Source organism: Orbicella franksi, chromosome 4 (assembly GCF_964199315.1).
Source record: "Orbicella franksi chromosome 4, jaOrbFran1.1, whole genome shotgun sequence".
In the NCBI taxonomy this organism is placed as follows: domain Eukaryota; kingdom Metazoa; phylum Cnidaria; class Anthozoa; order Scleractinia; family Merulinidae; genus Orbicella; species Orbicella franksi.
In genome coordinates, this window is record NC_138148.1 from 8,890,856 (window position 1) to 8,909,321 (window position 18,466).

At 39.5% G+C, this 18,466-nt stretch overlaps 3 protein-coding genes and 1 pseudogene across 4 annotated transcripts; 1 reads left to right on the forward strand and 3 right to left on the reverse strand.

Annotated features, from left to right (window-relative positions):
• Positions 1-80: 80 nt before the first annotated feature.
• On the reverse strand, positions 81-4,136 carry LOC145485283 (UPF0764 protein C16orf89 homolog). The gene is made up of 4 exons (XM_081463971.1): positions 3,941-4,136; positions 3,001-3,429; positions 986-1,318; positions 81-289 (listed from the first exon to the last, which is right to left on the reverse strand). Exons 1-4 carry the CDS (start codon positions 4,131-4,133, stop codon positions 171-173), a joined length of 1,074 nt encoding a protein of 357 aa, XP_081320097.1. The 5' UTR covers positions 4,134-4,136; the 3' UTR covers positions 81-170.
• Positions 4,137-9,032: 4,896 nt separating this feature from the next.
• Positions 9,033-10,375, reverse strand: LOC145486099 (uncharacterized). The gene has a single exon (XM_081464812.1). The coding sequence runs from the start codon at positions 10,370-10,372 to the stop codon at positions 9,149-9,151; it is 1,224 nt and encodes a 407-aa protein (XP_081320938.1). The 5' UTR covers positions 10,373-10,375; the 3' UTR covers positions 9,033-9,148.
• A 241-nt stretch (positions 10,376-10,616) lies between these two features.
• Positions 10,617-16,022, forward strand: LOC145486101 (tRNA-splicing ligase complex subunit RTRAF-like). The gene is made up of 8 exons (XM_081464813.1): positions 10,617-10,706; positions 10,803-10,927; positions 11,882-11,981; positions 12,713-12,799; positions 12,935-13,023; positions 13,942-14,004; positions 14,135-14,192; positions 15,066-16,022. The coding sequence occupies exons 1-8, from the start codon at positions 10,646-10,648 to the stop codon at positions 15,218-15,220; spliced, it is 738 nt and encodes a 245-aa protein (XP_081320939.1). The 5' UTR covers positions 10,617-10,645; the 3' UTR covers positions 15,221-16,022.
• A 439-nt stretch (positions 16,023-16,461) lies between these two features.
• Positions 16,462-18,269, reverse strand: LOC145486100 (tetraspanin-33 pseudogene; annotated as a pseudogene). Its single transcript, XR_014049253.1, has 2 exons — positions 18,047-18,269; positions 16,462-17,849 (listed from the first exon to the last, which is right to left on the reverse strand). The product of XR_014049253.1 is annotated as a tetraspanin-33 pseudogene (transcript).
• Between the last annotated feature and the right edge of the window lie 197 nt (positions 18,270-18,466).

The following is an 18,466-nucleotide window of genomic DNA, read 5'->3' on the forward strand; positions in this document are numbered from 1 at the left end:
GTAAGACAGTTTTCGCATGGCCATGTTTGTTCTTCGCCTTTATGACCGTCACTCCCTAATGCAGGCTAGGGAGGGCTTGCACTAGTTGACACGTACTTGTTACTAGCTGAAACGAGCACTTCATTAATTTTTCATAGGCTTCTTACGGTAGGTAATCTGTAATTCTGCACTCATGTACTTGTCTTCGTCATAGTTGAATTTCCGTCTGGCATGTTGTTCAGAAACAGGAAGCGAAAATAAATCGATAGCAGTGCAGTACCAACTCCGGTTATATGTGATTCGCATCCATCTGTGAAATAACCAAAGGACAAAAAATCGGCCCCGTTACGTGAGAATAGAATTCCTACTGTCATACTGCTATTAACTGATTGAAAATGGAACAATTCATTTCAAAATTACCATATAAATCAGAACGTCTAAACGTAATGGAAAACAGGGGTACTGCTACAGTTTCAAGAGAACAACCTCGGGGTACTGCTACAGAGCTCATGCAATTACCTTTCAAGAGAGATAGTTGCAAAAGTACAGTAAATGTATGACGGAAATCCAAGGTAAAATCAGTTTTGTTTCGAATATAATTAGCAAGGGTTCAGGTTATCGGGAGTCGACTGTATATCTACCACAATCCTGGACCAATCATACTAGTTTTAGATAACGCAGACAAAAATAACACTCATCTTTGATATTCTAACTTTTTGAATCAATTCAATGTAATCACACTTGATAAAAGCAAAATATATCTTCAGGCAATTCTACTCAATCTTCGAGACCCTGGTCGTATCCAAGGGTTATAGTCGGCGTACGTCCCTTGGGTAATTCTCGGTCTTCTTCCGAAGGGCTCGGGCGATCATCAACAATGCAAGAGGAGCATCATTATAATAATTTGTTGTTGTGAAAAGGTAAAGAACTAACGCAGAATATCACAAAGGTTGCGAATTACTTTGACCGGGCTCTTAAAAAACAAGTGTGCTTTAAAATCTCTCACCTGATAATTCTTTTCCCGTCAGAAGTTTCCTCATGGTTCGCCTGGTCTGATGCTGGCCAAAGTCGTTCTCGTTTTCGATGTTTCCGTAACATCCACTCGACCGCTGCCACTGTAAAATGTTCGACAGGCGCCGAGGTGTTAAAAACTCGTAGTATCCCAGCAGGCTACACACCACGCTTTGCTCCATCATAAGGTCAGCGTCGATTCTTTTGACTGGATGAACTTGCTCGATCAATCGTAACTGAGAGTAAATATTGGAGCACATTTTGGCGTATACTGAGTCTAAGGAACTTTTGTGCTCCTTCATCCTTTTGGAGAATGTATCATGGCATCCTGTAGATGAAAACAATCAATCAATCAGTCAGTCATTAATATTCAATCAATCAGTCAGTCATTATTATTATTAGTCTGTCAGTTAGTCAGTCAGTCAGTCAATAATTCAGTCTATCAATCAATCACTAAGTCAATCAGTCAACCAATCAATCAGTCAGTCATTATACCATGCTTGCAAAGTATCAGCTATAGAGCTAGCTATTTTACCAAACCTACTAATATGCTAAGCGTACGCGTAACGTTTGGGGCGTTTTTAATTTTTATGTTAGTTTTCTATATTTTGGAGGCGTATCTAATAAGATAGTAATTTCACTCGAGTTTGCTGGATATGACTTCATTATAGCCGGCGCCTCGTTGGTTATCTATCACCTCGAATGCAACGTGCGCTCGTGGAATAACTGTTAAATACACCGGGCCACTTAGGACCACTTAACTATTGGAACTAAAGATATCGCCAACAAAAAAATTGAATGATGAGGAGATTCATTCTTAGAGCAACTGAGTGTCGTAAAGCCAAAGGGTAAAGTCTGCATACTAGCCAAGTGGTCCATCAGGCAGGAACTGCCTGCATGAAGCGACTAGGAATATCACTGCTCCCCCTGGATGGGATGCCAGTCCATCGCAAGGTTACCCCCTGCATTAAAGTCGCCGGTACCCATTTATACACCTGGATGGAGAGAGGATTAAAGTGTCTTGCCCAAGAGCACGACACAATGTCCCCGGCCAGGGCTCGAACCCGGACCGCTCGATCCGCGCGCACGAACCACGAGGACACCGTGCCTCCATCTTAAAGCCCAAACTCATAAATGTTGGCTTATCACAATCACAAACTTTACACAGACACTACAGCAAAGTCATTTACCAATCGAAATGTAAAGCAAACACATGTAGCCGAATCAAAGTGCAGAAAAACGTATGCGAGCGAGTCACAATTGGTTTTGGTTTTACTTCTGATTGGATGAGAAAGTGGCGTGCGGTTTTCAGCCAATCACGAGCGGGGCACCGCAGAATTCCGAAAGTAACGGTCTCCGTTGCTACTTTCGGCCAGCCGTTACTTACGGGTAGCCGTTAATTTCAGATGGCTAAAAACGTTAGTTCAGTAACAGTCGTTTCAGACAAAGCGGACGAGTAAAACAAGGAATTAAACTTTTCATTTATGTTTGTTTCCAACTACCCACATAAACAAAGCAGACTGTATAAACCAAAACCTAAACCGGTTGGTACTGTAGAGCGAAAGTATAATGATCGCGATATATCACAATTCAACTTATTACCCTACATGCTACAGTGCATGTATCATTTGACTATGCTGCTAGACAAATACAGCTCATAGCTCATTGTTTCAAGAAAAATTCAGTCTAGTTCGAAATAAATTCACAGATAACTCTTCAAGTCAATGTTCAGTCTTGCAGTCAGGCTGTTCCATCCGCATGACCCGCGCTTGAGAACAGAGACTTTCTCTTTTAGTGACTTCTTTAAAGGGCCGCTACTTTCGAGTGGGCCGCTATTTTCAGGGGGACCGTTACTTTCGGGAATCAGTAGGAAGGTAAAAGTCAACGTTACTTTCGGGGAGCCGTTATTTTCGGGGGGCCCGTTTTCGACACTAATATAAAATCTCTCAATATGTGACAATTTTAACTGTGATTGTCGTTATTGTTACAGCTTGTTATAATTTCTCTTACCTCTCTGTTCGCCAAACATGAAATAGAGAGCTTGATGCGTGAGCACATAACCGATCTCACCCGGGCGCACCATCGCTTCCCAGCATTCCTGAGAAACGTCACAAGGTTTGTCCCCATACCCCGAACTGCCGAGGAGCTTGGCCAGGCATGGTTCGTAGACATGTAATATGTCATCCGATAGTTTCCTTTTGTCGACTGCCGAGATAAGATTCTGGTCGATTCTTTTGTATGGTTTGACTACTAGCCAGGGCTTGGACACAGTAAACCCAACCAGGTTGTAGTACTCTGGGTTCGAGCGCTGGAGCACCGTTAAAGATTTTGACCCAATTCGAGAGACCCTATCCTGAAGTGCCGTTACCTGCTCGTACATGCCAGACTCGAGCAAAGCTTTTGTAGTTTTCTTTTGACGGATTAAATCAAATAGATTACCTTTAGAATAACAAGAAAATAACAAAGAAATCAATTTAACGTATACCTGAACAAATAAGGCAAAAAAAATATTTTGACTTTGGGACTACAATATTGAAATGATTACAAGATACATGATTGAATTGCTCTCCACGGGATGTTTTTCAGTGAATTAATTCTATAATGGCAACAGATTGTTTTTAATGATTAGAGAACAGCGAGACCCAGTATACAATGGAATTTTCTTTCTGGATAACTGCAAAATTAATCAATTGTGTTTAGAGCAATTCTTTTACTCCACGTACAAAGTTACTTATGAATTCGGAAACGTGAAAGTTGAAGATTGCCAAGATCGAAAAATACCCAAAGAGATAATAATAGACCATAGAGGAACTAGAATGGTAAAGGATGGAAAAGATTGACACGGATTGCAAACGACGAACTTGAAAAATTAGGGTAAAATTTTCAAGATGCACAAACCCGTTTTATATGGGTCATTTAAATAAAGGCAGCACGCGTGATCATTACCAACCTTCGGCGATTCTAAGACCCAAACACGCATCCAGGTTTAAATCATCTCCATATTGTTCGTAAAACGACACCGCTTTCTCCAGAGCCTTAAGCACAAGTTTAACTGGGCTGAAAAAAATATGTTCTTGTCCGTCACTCGCATGGAAAATGCCCAAAAGAGATCCAATTGAGAAATAAAGAAGTAGAAAATTCATGTTAACGCAGTTTAAACTCCGTCTTTCAAAATTAATAAAAAGAGCTGTCTTTATATGGACTATTCGACATGAAGAGGCCCTTAAGCCCAATATCCGTTCGTGACAGCTGTGTCTTCGAACTGGAACCCTTATTCTTCTGTACAGGATAGAGTGCAGTTCAAGTACCAGTTGTTATTGACATATGTTTCCAAGAACTGGCAATGGAAACTCAATATCGTGTAAATCTGGCAAACAAAGCTTCGTTATTTTTATCCATTTGAGCGCGCAGGTGTAGGAAAACACTGAAGCCTATTATTGCACCAACGTTTTTCCAGACGACTCCCTCGAACTCGGTATTGATTCAGCAACTTAAGCAGTTTTACCTAGTTATCAGAAGGAGGTACTTAACTATCAAATTAATTCGGGTAGCGATTTTATTCAATCTGCAAGGAGAAAGCATCATATGGTGTACGTACATTTGCTTCACTCGGGTTAGCTTTCCGAGGTATACCAAGAACTAAACAATTTTACAGGTGGATGTATTATGAACAACCACACACAAAACAGTTGCCAGCTAGATAGTGATTATTCGATAACAAAAAAAAAAAAACAGGTGGACACCAAATCGTAGGCTTAATTGAATAGCCTGCCGTGAGGGCAACTTTGAAGTGCAGTTGTCAGCCAGTTGTCATGTCAATGAAAGACATTTGTTTCCTGGCGTGTCGGGACAGATGATTTATGCAAGGAAACAGTGTTCACTTCTCAAAATATCTCTTTGTTCCGGAACAGACTGTGATATAAAAAGATGCAAAGCATGAAGAAAGACTTCCAAGGTTGAGAAGTACAATAAACATTGCCGGAAAACAAACAAACAAAAAAAAAATCTCAAAGGTTGGGATGCAGTGAGGAAATAGCAAAATGTTTTTCGAAACACTCAACTTCGGCAAGAAAGACGTTCTTTGATTGATTTATTAGTTCTCTTTCCTGAATTTCGATGTACTTTTCTTTGAACTGTTAGTTTAAGAATTTGGCTTAACATTGAGGCAGATATTCGCAATTGGTTATTTTCTGATTTTCTGTGAACTCTTAGCTAGAGGAGTTATTGATGTTATTAGCTAATTAGCCGTTTGCAGGGCTCGTGAAATAAGCCGTCAGTTGGCTGCCCCTAACTAAATGACATCCTAACGAATTTACTACCTTGAAAATCAGTTTTGTCCCATCTTTTCCTGAAGTCTACAGACTGAACAGGATGCGTTGCCTTAGTAACTTCGTTTATATATTTGAGAAAACAGCATTTATATAAAAGTCGTGAAGACAACGTAACCTTTTGAGACCTTTTGAGTTCTTCTTGCGAAGACAACCTTTGTATGTTGTAAAAAGATAACGAAAACAATCGTGTATTTTTCAGTTAATGATAGCGCACTAAGGCGACCGGTGTTTTGCGAAATGATTCATACCTTTGCAAAATGGAACAATTTAGATGGAGACATGAGAAATTCACCACCATTATGATTTCTAATTAAACATTTTTCAGTCAACTTCATATCAATGCTACTCTCAGCATCACCATCTGCGGGTATATAACGAACTCACAACGTGACCAGCTCCAGCTGGCTTGATAGCTCTGTTGGTAGAGCAATGCACTGATATCGCAGAGGTCATGAGTTCGAATTCCGCTCAAGCCTGAATTTTATTTCAGGCTTTAATTTCACAGCTGCTTTAAGTGCAGTCTTCGTTCCTTACGGCGCATGCTGGCTCGACGAAACGAGCAACTTACTATATGTTGCGCGCGTTTGGCCACCCTAGGCCTTGTTGCGACGTGTTGCGACATGCTGTGTGTTGTTGGGTCAAGTTTGACCAAAATGGTCAAATTTGAGCCAACAACACCCAGTTGTAAAAACAAATCGCAACAGGGTGGCTAAATGCGCGCAAAATGTAGTAAGTTGGTCCCAACAATGTTGCGATATGTTGCGTTGAAATGTTGCGATCGTTTGGTCGGGAATTTATATAGCTGCAGAGGTGCATGCAAGTTGGAAAATAATAAAGTGCATGTGCTTCCTTTCAACAGACACGGCCTTCACACAACGTAAACATGATAAATATTCTTTACAAACAAACGGTCAAAAGCCGGCGGATAAAGAGATTTTCGAAAAGCTCATGAAACTCCAAACTGACCCGCGGTGAATTTGTGGCGCGCTTGATAGTATTACGATTTCTATTGGATAAAAAAAATAAAAATTGGTGTCAATCAAGCCCACACATGCGCTTTATCGTGACAATGGTCCTTCAAGCTGTGTAAATAACTGCGATGATCTTCATATTTCAGCACACTTGTAAGCTCCAGTTATCTGCTCTTCTCTTTCAAACAATAAGGTTGAGAGATCTTGGCAGGCGGCTAAAAGGACTCGAACAATAATTTGCGTTGTATAAGGTGGCGCTATTCGACTACACTGTTTTAAGAGGTCTTTTGAACCCGTAGCTTCTCAAAATTCACGAATAATTTTCTTTTTTGGATTACCACTTGCCCTTGAGAAAGACGCCGCGATGTTGTCAAAACTTGCGACAGTTAAAAACTGGCCTCCGGTTTTTAGTACAGTAGCTTCACTGTTTATTGCTGCTGCGAGGAAGGTGGGCACGTGCAATGTCCGGCGTCAATCTCAACTGTGGTGTGGTTCTATTTTAAGCTGCAGGATAGCTTTATTAAGGGGATAGACAAAATTTAATTCTGATGCGTCGATTATATTAATTATAGCTTGGGTATACGTACGTGTGTTCCTAAAAGCTGTAAAAAGCAAAAAAACAAAAAGGAAAGACGTGTGAAAACGCACGCTTCAGTGACCAACAGCTGAAGCAAAGTTTGGCTGCGTTAACTTTCATTAGGAGACGTTGCTTTAATTATGAAAAAGAAAAAAAAACAGAAAAAACCAACCAATGTACTTGAAGAAAAAGCAGCTTTATTTGGATTTACGTTCAGCATTTGTTGAGAACGACTATCTCATTTCAGAAATTCCTATTTGGTGGTCGAAGAGGGACGGGGGAGGAGAAGAGCGTTCTGTTTCAAAAGCTTTTTTTCATGTAACGTCAGATCCGCTTCATTGCTTTTTCAAAAAAAATGTTTGGAAATCTCTAGCTAAAATAGGTGCATCGATTTAATCACCAATAGGCCTACAGAGCATCATTTTACAACTGAAATTATTCTATCGCGTTGATTTGGTCCAACAGGAGGATATTTGTAAGTTGCGCACGCTAACATTAGTAGAAAACTTAAATGCATGTCACAAGAGAAAGCTAAATAATTACAAGTTTTCACATTCAGAATCTTTTCCAGTTAATTAAAAGTGATTTAGAAGTACATACGAGAGCAAAAATCAACAACAAGAAAGGATGTTTCGGTGGCCTGATGACGCCAGATCTTCGGGTTTTGGAGAGGAGCAATTCAAGACGTGATCTACGAAAACAGAAAAAAGGGGTCACCTGCTACATAAAAAAAACAAGCAATCAAGAAAGGACGACAACGACAAGAAAGGACGTTTCGAAGACCTGATGACTTCAGATCTTCGGGTTTTAGAGAGGAACAATTCAAGAAGTGACCTATGAAAACAGAAAAATGGGGTCCCCTGCCTCATAAAAAAAAAAAGAAGAAAACTGCAGGCGAAGTCCCAGTAACGCTTCCAACCTAGTCTGTCCATAGATCCTCTATTTTGTCTTGAGTTCGTCGAGATCACTAGTGAAAGAACTGACCGCTGGGGATTTGAAAAAGCCCCAACGTAACTGGGTGGCCCTGGAGAAAGACAAAGCCACTCTCACGCTCCCTCCTCAATCTTGCGTGTTCGAAGAAAAGTAACTCGTCGTAAAAGTTAAATAAATAAATAAATAAATAAATAAATAATAAAATAAATAAACATCTAGTATGGATGGACTAGTTCCAACGTAGCAACTTTGCACTTCATACGCCTGATACATGACGTGGTGCGTTATTGCAACATATTGTAAGTTTGGCATGTGCAGTGAGGATTTTAGGCCCTAGGGAGTTTATCACTTGTATCAAAATTCCTTTAAGTCAGGTGTAAATCCCATTGATCACTCATTGTTATGTGTTGTCAAAAGAGAAGGTAAAAATATGTATTGAATGTTGATCTGGTCCTCTTCACATTGACCTTCAATGAGGTATGTCAGAACACCTGCCATCAAACAAGGAGAAAACATATTTTTACTTTAAAGGGATAAAAACACAAATGGGTTGGGAGAATGGGTGTAACTAACACAACTACCCCAAGAGCGCAACACCATGTAAGCTAAGCATCGGCCTTCCTGAGGGGGAGTGGACAGAAAAGGCAGGGGTGAGGAGCTAACATTCCTGTTTCTTTTTCCTTCCCCCCCCCCCCCCCCACCTCCCTGGGCCTTTCCACTTAAATATCAAGTAAAATAGCCTTAATATCTTTCCAGATATTCTCAAAAAAAAAGATCTAAATATCACCAAAAAGTTTCTAAACATCTCAGTTCAAAAATGAACTGATTTTGAATCACTTTGGCAAAAGTAATTTTTGCAGGAGTAAAAGGAGTAAAGGACGAAAATTCAGGTGCCTCGATGTTACCAGCATCTGCTATTTTGGAAAATTGTGGCTTTAATGCTCTTGGTGATATGAAATTATTGGACCACCTTTTTCAGGGGGGAAATCACTGAACTGGATTGTTTCTGGCATAGAACCGAGTATTGTCTGAAGAAAACAACAAGGAAAACACAGGGTTCAGCCATAAAGCTTATAATTTTTTTTAAAATCCCCTAAATATAGTATAATTTCTAATTTCGTGGAAACCTTCCCAAAGGAAGGGTTACATCTCCCCTTAGAAGAGCCTGGCAAGCTCAATGATAGTGGCTAAGCTTAAACTTTTGACATTGAGTGATGTGTACCAGTCATGTACCAAAAAATAATAAAATTTATTTTCTTCGGTGAAAAACAAATAACAATCATGTAGGTGTCCACCCATTTTACAACACTAGATGAAAAAGTCACATTTTTGTTATTTCCATTTTATTAATTTGAACCACCTTCGGTTTTCTCCTTGTAGTTTAAAAGCTTGATTAACCAGCTTTTCCAGAATTTCTCACAAGTATCCAAGTCCATCCAATGAACATCTGCCGCTGAGCCGTCATGATGTGCGACAACAATCATACAATTTGTTACTGGAATCCTCATTACAGGGTAAGAATTGATAGCCCCGGCATAAGCTACAACCTGCAGTGGGGCATTGTAACAGCTCTCTAGTGTTGGCCTTGAGTTTTGTGATGTTTTCCACTCAATTACACATGGCACTCCATTGTAAATTGCTAGCCCATCAAATGTGCCAGAGTAGCCAATAGAAGAGTGTGTTACATGCTCCTCAGTGGCTAATACTTTGTCTTTGGTGAGAAGTTTTAAAATTCCTGTTTTGGAGACACTTTTGATAAAGCCTGCAACTAAGTCTGGAAAATGTCCGCTTTCATCTGCATCACCTTGCAGAATGTCAGTCACACATGAGTGAAATTTGCGGCCACTTGTTGCTAACATTGTTTTGTACTCAGTAAATTTCTCTTTTCCCATCTGTTCTATCTGTTTCTTCTGCCAATGGCTGATCATGAAAAGCCTGTTTGAGGTGCTATTCAAGATTGCAGAAACACTAGCCTTTTTTGCTAAATACATTTCTTTACTAAGTAGCAAGTCACCTTGTTGGGCTTCATCTTGAATACCTTTGTACTCTCCTACAGTTTTGCTGATAATTCCCTTTGATTTAACCGCCTTGTTTAGCTTGTCCACCTCGCCACTTATCCACTTACCGGGCGACTCAACAGAACTGAACAGGCTAAGAGTTTTATCGAGCTTCAGTCCATTTGGAAGAAACGGCTTTTTGTTATCTTTATTTGGGATAAGTGATGAAGAATTAGCTTGAACTATGAAAGGGTGGTGAAGAATTGACGATGAATTCGTAAGATGGTGATTGTGGAATTGTCTTAAGTTATTTAGAAGCGTCGTAGACTTGCTGTTTGCTCTTACGCCACATTTCTTGCACAACTGCTGCAGTTCTCGACGATTCATTGTTTCCAGTTTAGCAAGGTCGAACCAAAGTTCCGACGAAGTCCTTGTGTCCGTGTGAACGCCTCTACAGAACCGATCACAACCAATTTTATGCCTCAACAGACGATCTGTGATATTTATCCCGCTCTTTCTGTCCCGACAGTCATTGACGCTTCGACGAAGTAAATATCTCCACAAATACACCATTCTTTTAAATGAGGACTCAAATTTCTTCTCTAGCTGGACCTTATAATTGACAGACTCTCGTAAAAAACCTCAGAACAGTGGTAAATTAGCAATTATCTTTACGTGGACAGTTTCTCCTCGACCGTCCGCCATGTTCTTCTATAGTGAGCCCGCGATTTCATTTCTCGTCCAAGTCCCTCTCCAAGGCTCATTCAGCTCCTGGCACAAGTCGTGTCGCAGAGTGTCGCAACTTCTACGAAATTTAAGAAAATTTGAAGCTATATTTATGTAATAATGTATCGACGAAAACTTAAGGCTTTAGGACATCATCATCCTGAAAGTTTTGATGTGCACAGTAAGTATTTAAAGTACGCTATTTTTTTTTCTTTTATGTACACGTGGCTTTAAGAAGTGTAGTTACAGCACAAGGCCCTCTTGCTCTCGATTACAGATGAAGACGAATTTAGAAACCTTGTTGCATGGCTTGAAGATCAAAAGATACGATGGTATAAAATAGAGGACCGAGGAGAGCTAAGAGACATAAAAAGTAGCGAATGGCTCAAAGCATTCGCAAAGGTAGTTTGTTATTACCTTAAAAATGATACTTTCAGCAATATTATGGGCCGCTTTCTCAGTGCCATCGATAAAGATAAGCTTCAGGTGGCTCAAAACATTTTCCAGCTCTTTCCAAGACGTACATTTTGATGAGTCATTACAACCACTCTTTATCAGTTGATGCTAAAGTCAGCTAGGTATCAAAAAACTGCCCAATTATTGGTGAACACGGTATCATTTTCATGATGCAATAGATTACCATAGCAATAGTATGGCCTGCTAAAAACACCCTTAATTTTAGCTTGAAGTACCGATATTTCAAAAATGAAACTCCTTTTTATTATTGAATGAAACTCTTTTTTATTATTGAATTTTGATAAAGAGGATAAGATGCAACTTTGGCAAAGTTTAAAATAATTCTCCACTGGCATGGGGTTCAGAACCAGCTTAAGTTTTAAAAATTTAAGAAAAGGCCTAAAATGGTGGTACTGTAGGGCGAAAGTATAATGGTTGCGTTACATTGCAATATAACTGATTACACTATATCATTTGACACTGCTGCCAGACAAGCATAGTTTCAAGAAAAACTCAGTTAAAATCACAAGTAATTTTTAACAACGTTCTGCCCGGCAGTCAGGCTATTCCATCTGCATTGTGCTTGAAATCAGAGTTTCTCTTTTAGTGACTTCTTCAACTGAAGGGCCGCTACTTTCAGGTTGGCCATCACTTTCTTGGAGCGGGGTTGGACCGTTACTTTTGGGGTTCAATGGGAAGGTAAAAATTTAATGTTACTTTCAAGGAGAAGTTATTTTCAGGAGGATGGGGGGGGGGGGGGGTGGGTGGGTGGTGGAGGAGGGGGAGGTTACTTTCAGAATTATACAGTATTTCTACTCCCCCTGTATATCACCATATTCTTTGCTCTTGGCACTGAAAAGGTAATGCGTCTAATCCCTCCTTGATGTATTTGTGTTCCAGTATTTGGATGACCTGAAATGTCCTGTGGATTTATCACAGAAACTCAGTGTGGTAGACTGGTTACTAGCTCATGCTGTGAGAGTTGAATATGCAGAAAATGGTTGGTTTAATCTTTTCTCCTAGAATGTTTCTGAATTTCTTTCTCCTTAATATTTCTTGCTCTCTCATTTTAGTTTGTGGCAAAATGTGCAATTTATTAAGCGGCCACCCTCGGGAAACTGGAGGTGGCTGCTTTAATAGGGGTCGGTGCACTTTGAATATTTTTTACCACCTGGTTAATTTCTTAGTGAACATGAATCACGTCAAGACAATCATGATAAAGATCTGTTTCCAAGAATGTTTTTATCAGTCATCACTTTCTCTTTCGGACTTCTATCTGTCATCACCTTTTCCAAAACAAAGCTAAACTGTGAGTATTGAATTTAGGGTGGCCATTTAATAGGGTTAAAGACAATTAAAAAAACTCTCATCAGGACAACCAAATGGTGGCCACGGCCACTTAATATAGGTGGGCGGTTTATAGGGGTTTTATTTGCAGTATTTTACTGACATTGATTTCAGGACCTTGATAACTGACTGCTTAATAAGGGGTGGCCATTTAATAGGTAACCGCTTAATAAGAGTTCAACTGTAATTTAACACCAAATGAAGTGAATGTGTACCTGGGACTCTTTTACAAAAAGATGATGATGATGATGATAGCTAAGTCAGATTTGTCAACATTTGAAACGATCTAAGTTATGTGCTAATTTTTGTTCCAAAATGAAAACACAGTGCTTGTATTAGGCTGTTTATTTGAGGTATTGTATTATTTTGTATATACATGTATAGCTGAAAAGTACAACAACATGCCACAAAGTGAGAAGGCTGAAGGACTGAGGGAGAGCTCACTTGATGATAGTCTAATTAATCTTACAGGTACTGTTCTTGTTATTTTGTGAATTAAGCTAGTTATGCTTTTAATGTTTCTGTAATTTGTTGAGCACTGCTCTTTGAAACTTGATCACACCATCATCGATCAGTGATCAAGTTTAGTGATGATTATTACTGCAGTTGACAATCCTGACCTAAAGGCTGGTGTGGCATCCCTATCAAGACTGCTTACTTTACCAGAACATCCTGATCACTTTGTTCTATTACAGGTAGGTTTCAGACTAGTACACTGTACATTAAGTTTTTCCAGTTTTATTCTCTAGTATGAGTGATAGATGATCAGTATCTCATCCATTGAGGAAACTGGAGATAGGCCCTGGCCCGATGGGCCAGTAGGCTCAAATCCATACTTCACAAAAACATTATTAACCCTTGTCTGATGATCTTTGGTTTTGTATTTCCACCCCATTTTGCTACCCTGCCACACTCAGACTATTAGGTTTCCTTTTAAAACATTTTATAATTTAAAATTTCTCTCTTTCATACTAATTAGTCCCCTTTCTTAGCTCAAATAGTTTTACCTTTTTTTGGGGGGGGGGGGGGTTCGCGCCTTCATACTTAATTATTGTTGTTAATATCTCACTTTGTTACACTATTTATTGCATATTCTTTTTATATTTTTTCACTGTACAACTGACGATGGATGATGTCTCATGCAAAACATGCATTCATTAAATTATGAACTTTAGAAACATCATGTGGTTCATCAAAACCATATTTTATAATTTAATTTAGAAGTAATTTAATTATTTAATTTTGTCAAAAATTTCTTGATTGGATGTTTGCAAACATGTGTTAACGTAGACCTCTTCATGCCGCATGGTCTACCTTGGCATTGCTTGAGTGTGTCTTCTTCCGAAATCTAATTTGCATGTTGGGCTTGGGTACTCTGTCAAATGTTGGCTTAGACAGTATCTTATGAACATCTTTATTCATGCTTTTGCCCATCATGCACAAAGTGTGAAGACTCCAGGTATGAACACAAGTATTGTTAATCAAAGGAATCCAGGAAATTTTCGAAATTGAATGTGTTGATTGACTAATAGCTCAGTACTTGCAGTGTGGATAGAAGAGTTCAAAACTGCCAATAACTTTCATTTTGTCTGTCTGTATTTTCAACATCGCAGGCGATTCGTTCTCTAATTGAAGGGAAGTTATCATCAGTAGCTACCAAAGCAGATAGAAAATCTGTAAGTACTAGGAACTGTTAATGGTTGTTTTCTCTTGTGGACAAGGATTATTTTGAAAATGGAAGTAATTCTTTTTCCTAGAAGATGGATAAAAAATAGTTAATACTATTTTGACCTCATTCTTTTGTAGGAAAAGAAAACTGATGTTATTCCACTTCAGAAAGTTAACTTAGGATTTGACACAGGAGGTGTGTGAATCTCAACAACAGTTTTTGTACATTTAGTTAGCCTTTATTGGAAGAGCTTTAAAAGCCCCCTGGTGGAGGGTGTCAGGGTGTTGTCAAGAGTAGGGTAAAGGATGGGGTAGGGTTAGTTTGTGCTTCAGCAAGATAAGGACTTCGTTCAACTCATAAGTCAGGTAGCAAATAACTTTTCTCCACACCTGTTCAGAATTCGTGTTTGAGATGGATGGATGACGGACTTACAGTGCAACAAGCAACTATTCCAACTGAAATCTAAGGCCATCAAGCAAGTCTTTTTTTTTTTCGCAAATTGAACAGTAGCGTTTGTATGTGAAAACTGTAATATGACCACAAAGTTTCTGAACGACAGTTTGTGGGACATCTACATGTATTACTAACATACGAAGCTTTCGAAAGTGAAGAATGATCATCGCAGTAAATTTTCCAATTTAAGCAATTGGAAAGAAGAAGCCTGAAATAATCAGGGCTTCAACGGGATTCGAACCCGTGACCTCCGCGATACTGGTGCGATGCTCTGCCAACTGAGCTATGAAGTCACACATTGGGAGCGAGGTCAATTTATTGAGTTCATATCTTCCCGTGAGGAGTGAAATGATGTGAAGTTTATACGAAATAATTCATATATGAACTGCGGTTGTAGATGAAAATCCCGATGAAATCCCGTTGAAGCCCTGAGTTTTTCAGGCTTCTTCTTTCCAGTTGCTTAAATTGGAAAATTTACTGCGATGATCATTCTTCACTTTCATCTACAACCGCAGTTCATATATGAATTATTTCGTATAAACTTCACATACGAAGCTTTCTTCAGCCATCAATTTGTGTCGTTTTTTCCTTTTTCCTTTTTTTTTTTCATTGCAGACTCAGCAGTGAATGAAGCGGCCAAGATTATCCGTTTATTGCACGTAACAGAATTAAGAGCGCTTCAGACCAGGATCAACGAAGCCATAGTCGCCGTGCAGGCCATTACAGCCAATCCAAAGACAGATCAGTCACTAGGACGAGTTGGCGTGTAATAAACGACCGCATTATCAGGAATTATACTGATGTTAAAAGGGCCGATATGGCTTCCACCGGCACTACATGGGTCTTATTTACTGATATGTCGGTCTACAAGACTGCTCAGTGACTGTTCCTAGTGTCAATACAGCGCGATTTCGAGGCACTGTGATCTCTATGCAAACCGGCTTGTAATGAAATCATGAATTGTTAGTGTGAGATTTGTACAAGATCTGCTACACATTGGATTCATGTAAATTAAGCCAATACCTTGTGCATTTACTACCGGTCTGAGCGAGTGGTACAGGTACATTAAAGAGAAACCAATTTCTTGTTTAGTTTGTTTTTGTGGTTTTGTTTTTCGACTTTAACTCTCTTTGCATGTACGATCGGTCCAAGTTAGAGCGGTAAGATGGGTCATGACTGGCTCTTTGGTTCTTTATACACAAGGTGTATGACCCGAATCGCTAACCTGCCATCAGGCGTCTTTTTTACGCGGCGCGGAAAAAAAAAGTGCCTGAAAAACGGTGAGCGAACAAAGGAGAGGGGCGTGGTTGGAGGACCGCTTTTACACTCCGTACTCCTCGCTAATGCTTTAATTTTTCTTCCCGTTTTTCTCACATCCCCCAACTGACTGGACGTCTTGTAGAGGCATACTGTTCACAAGCTACAGTGACGCTGGATCTCGAAGCCAAGTTGGCCAAATGCACTCTTTCTTTTTAATAGGAATATCTAGGCTGAAATTCGCGAAATTTTAAGAATATTTTAAGAATAAACCCGAGATTGTGAAAAAAAAAAAATTTTGTGTTGAAAATTTGTAAATGCAGCACAATTATGTTTTTCACTAAATCGTATAAAATTCGTCCTTTCTCTAAGCGGCAAAGCAAGCCAAAAAGCAACAAAAACAGCACTAGCCGTATGTTCAATGCTAATAACATTTCCGAAAGAAGTTGTGTGCATGATACCAGGCTTTAATGCTTGCAGGCTGGCTCCAAAATTACTTTAAGACCATCCAAACACCAGATGCATTCGAAAACAGAAATGTCATACATTATAATCTAAGAATATTCACAAGAATATTTTCGACCTAAATTCTGCAGAAAAATAAGAATATTCAGCCTTAGCCGGAAAAACGATATTCTTATTAAAAAAAAAAGAGTTTACGCAGTTACACGATTTATGTGTTGCGAAACGCGTTTCATACAAGATCACACCACGTGTATTGGCGTGAATGAAATAAAATTCAGCAAAACTCCTTTTATTGCAAGGTCCTTTACAAAATAAAATTTTAATTAGCATTAGCACTTGAGAAAAGACAGATATCGGTGCCAACTCTTGCTGGTTTCTGCCTTAAAGGTTTTAAATAGATTACCTTGCAAAACTTCACGGGAATTATGGTCAAGGTTAGGAACCTGATAAGAATAACAAGCTACTTATAAAGCTGAATCATAAGTTTATTTCTATAAATTGTCCTCAAGTACCTTGTTCTTGAAAATATTGGAGTGAACGGCGTAAATATGGAAGACATTTTCTTGCCCTTAAAACGGATTCCTTACATTGGTGAGGATTGACGATAAAATAAAATAAATAAAACATAGAAAATTTCAATTTTCTTATCATAATTCTGTTTAACTCGTACTAAAATAATAATAATAATAAGAATAATAATAATAATAATAATAATAATAATAATAATTATAAAATATATAAGAGTTCACACCATTTGTCTCTCGCGACCTGACTAGAATTGTTTTTCTGCACAATGACAAACCGAGTTTTTTTCATCAACTAGCTATTCAAAGCCCTCATATGATGCTTTCAGGTCAAGGATCTGTCTTCTGAACATGGAAGCAAGGCACACGGTTAATATCTGCAGAACAAGCACACCAAATGACAGGCCACCGATCAGGGCTAAGTTGTCTTTAAGAAACTGTACTGAGACGGTAAGGCAACCCTCGACATTGATCCGCTCCTGGAGGGCGATCGGGCTCAATTTGTCCACTCCAAATCCACACTGTCTGTTCGCGCGGAGATCTTCCGTCTTGCAACAAGAGAAGGGAACACCGCAAGCTGACACTGACTGGAGAGCCGAGCAGTTGAAGTAGAGATTCGCCTCCCAATCGGTGTGAGCTCGGGAGCCACAGCAACCCAGCTCGGCTTGCGCCGAGTCGATTAGGAAGTGAAGATCGGGCTTCGTCGGATCTCGGTAAAACACGATGGCGTTCCGAAGCTTCTCGTCGACTTTTTCCTCCAGTTTGTCGCTGTTAACGAAGCCAACAATTCCGCAGACGATTTCCAAGATAAGCAGTACGGTTATAGTCCCTGCGTAAAACGCTAACAGGCAGGTATTTTCCCGCAGAGCGCCGATACAGCCGGTAAAAGTTATAATAAACATTAGGCCGCCGAGCACCACAAAGATGACTGCTGGATCGTAATACAGATCTGTCAGTTTGCTGTAGACTTCGCGTTTTTCCACCATCACAAAAATTCCAACACCAAGGATAAGAACGCTCAGGAACCAGAACAGTACGTTGATGAAGAAAATGATGTACTTCACCGCTTTGGACGGCTCCTCGACGCTGGGGTGCATTGGGCTGACCTGTCCCCTTTTCATGGCTGTTGTAGACCTGTTTTACCCGATTTTCACTGCAGGAAAGTTGAAATAATTATATTTAATTCACAAAACGCGAGTAAAAGTGCTTCTCAGCGCTAAACAGTCAGCATCTTCCGAGCGACAGAGAGACGGGAAGTGATGATAATTACACGCAAGAATCAGTAAAATATTAATTCCTCAAAATACGCATATTGTGACAGTTATTATTTCACGACAGAAGTGTCCTCACCTTCTCACAAGTACATTCCTTTTATAAACTGGTTCCACCGACGAAAACTTGCAGAACCGACTTTCGAGAAGATTGCTTTTCGCTGGGTAACCCCATACGGAATCTTAATATTGTCACTTGTAATAACAAAATTGGCGAAAAGAATTTGCAAACAATGGTTCAATTGCGTGACCGCGGTTAATATAAGCTATCGATTCCTTAGCAACTGTCAAAACAGGAAATATCCCATCGTTATCACCGCAGCAGCTATTCTCGTTTCGCTTGGTAAAACAAGCCAAAAGGCCAATTTTTGATAAACAAAACTGTACAATAAATGAAAAAACAACGGCAGGATTTCCACAACTTTGGTAAAGCCCGATCACATCATCTTTGAAAAACATTATTTAATCCGGACACTGTTATTAAAAAATTGAGCACGTT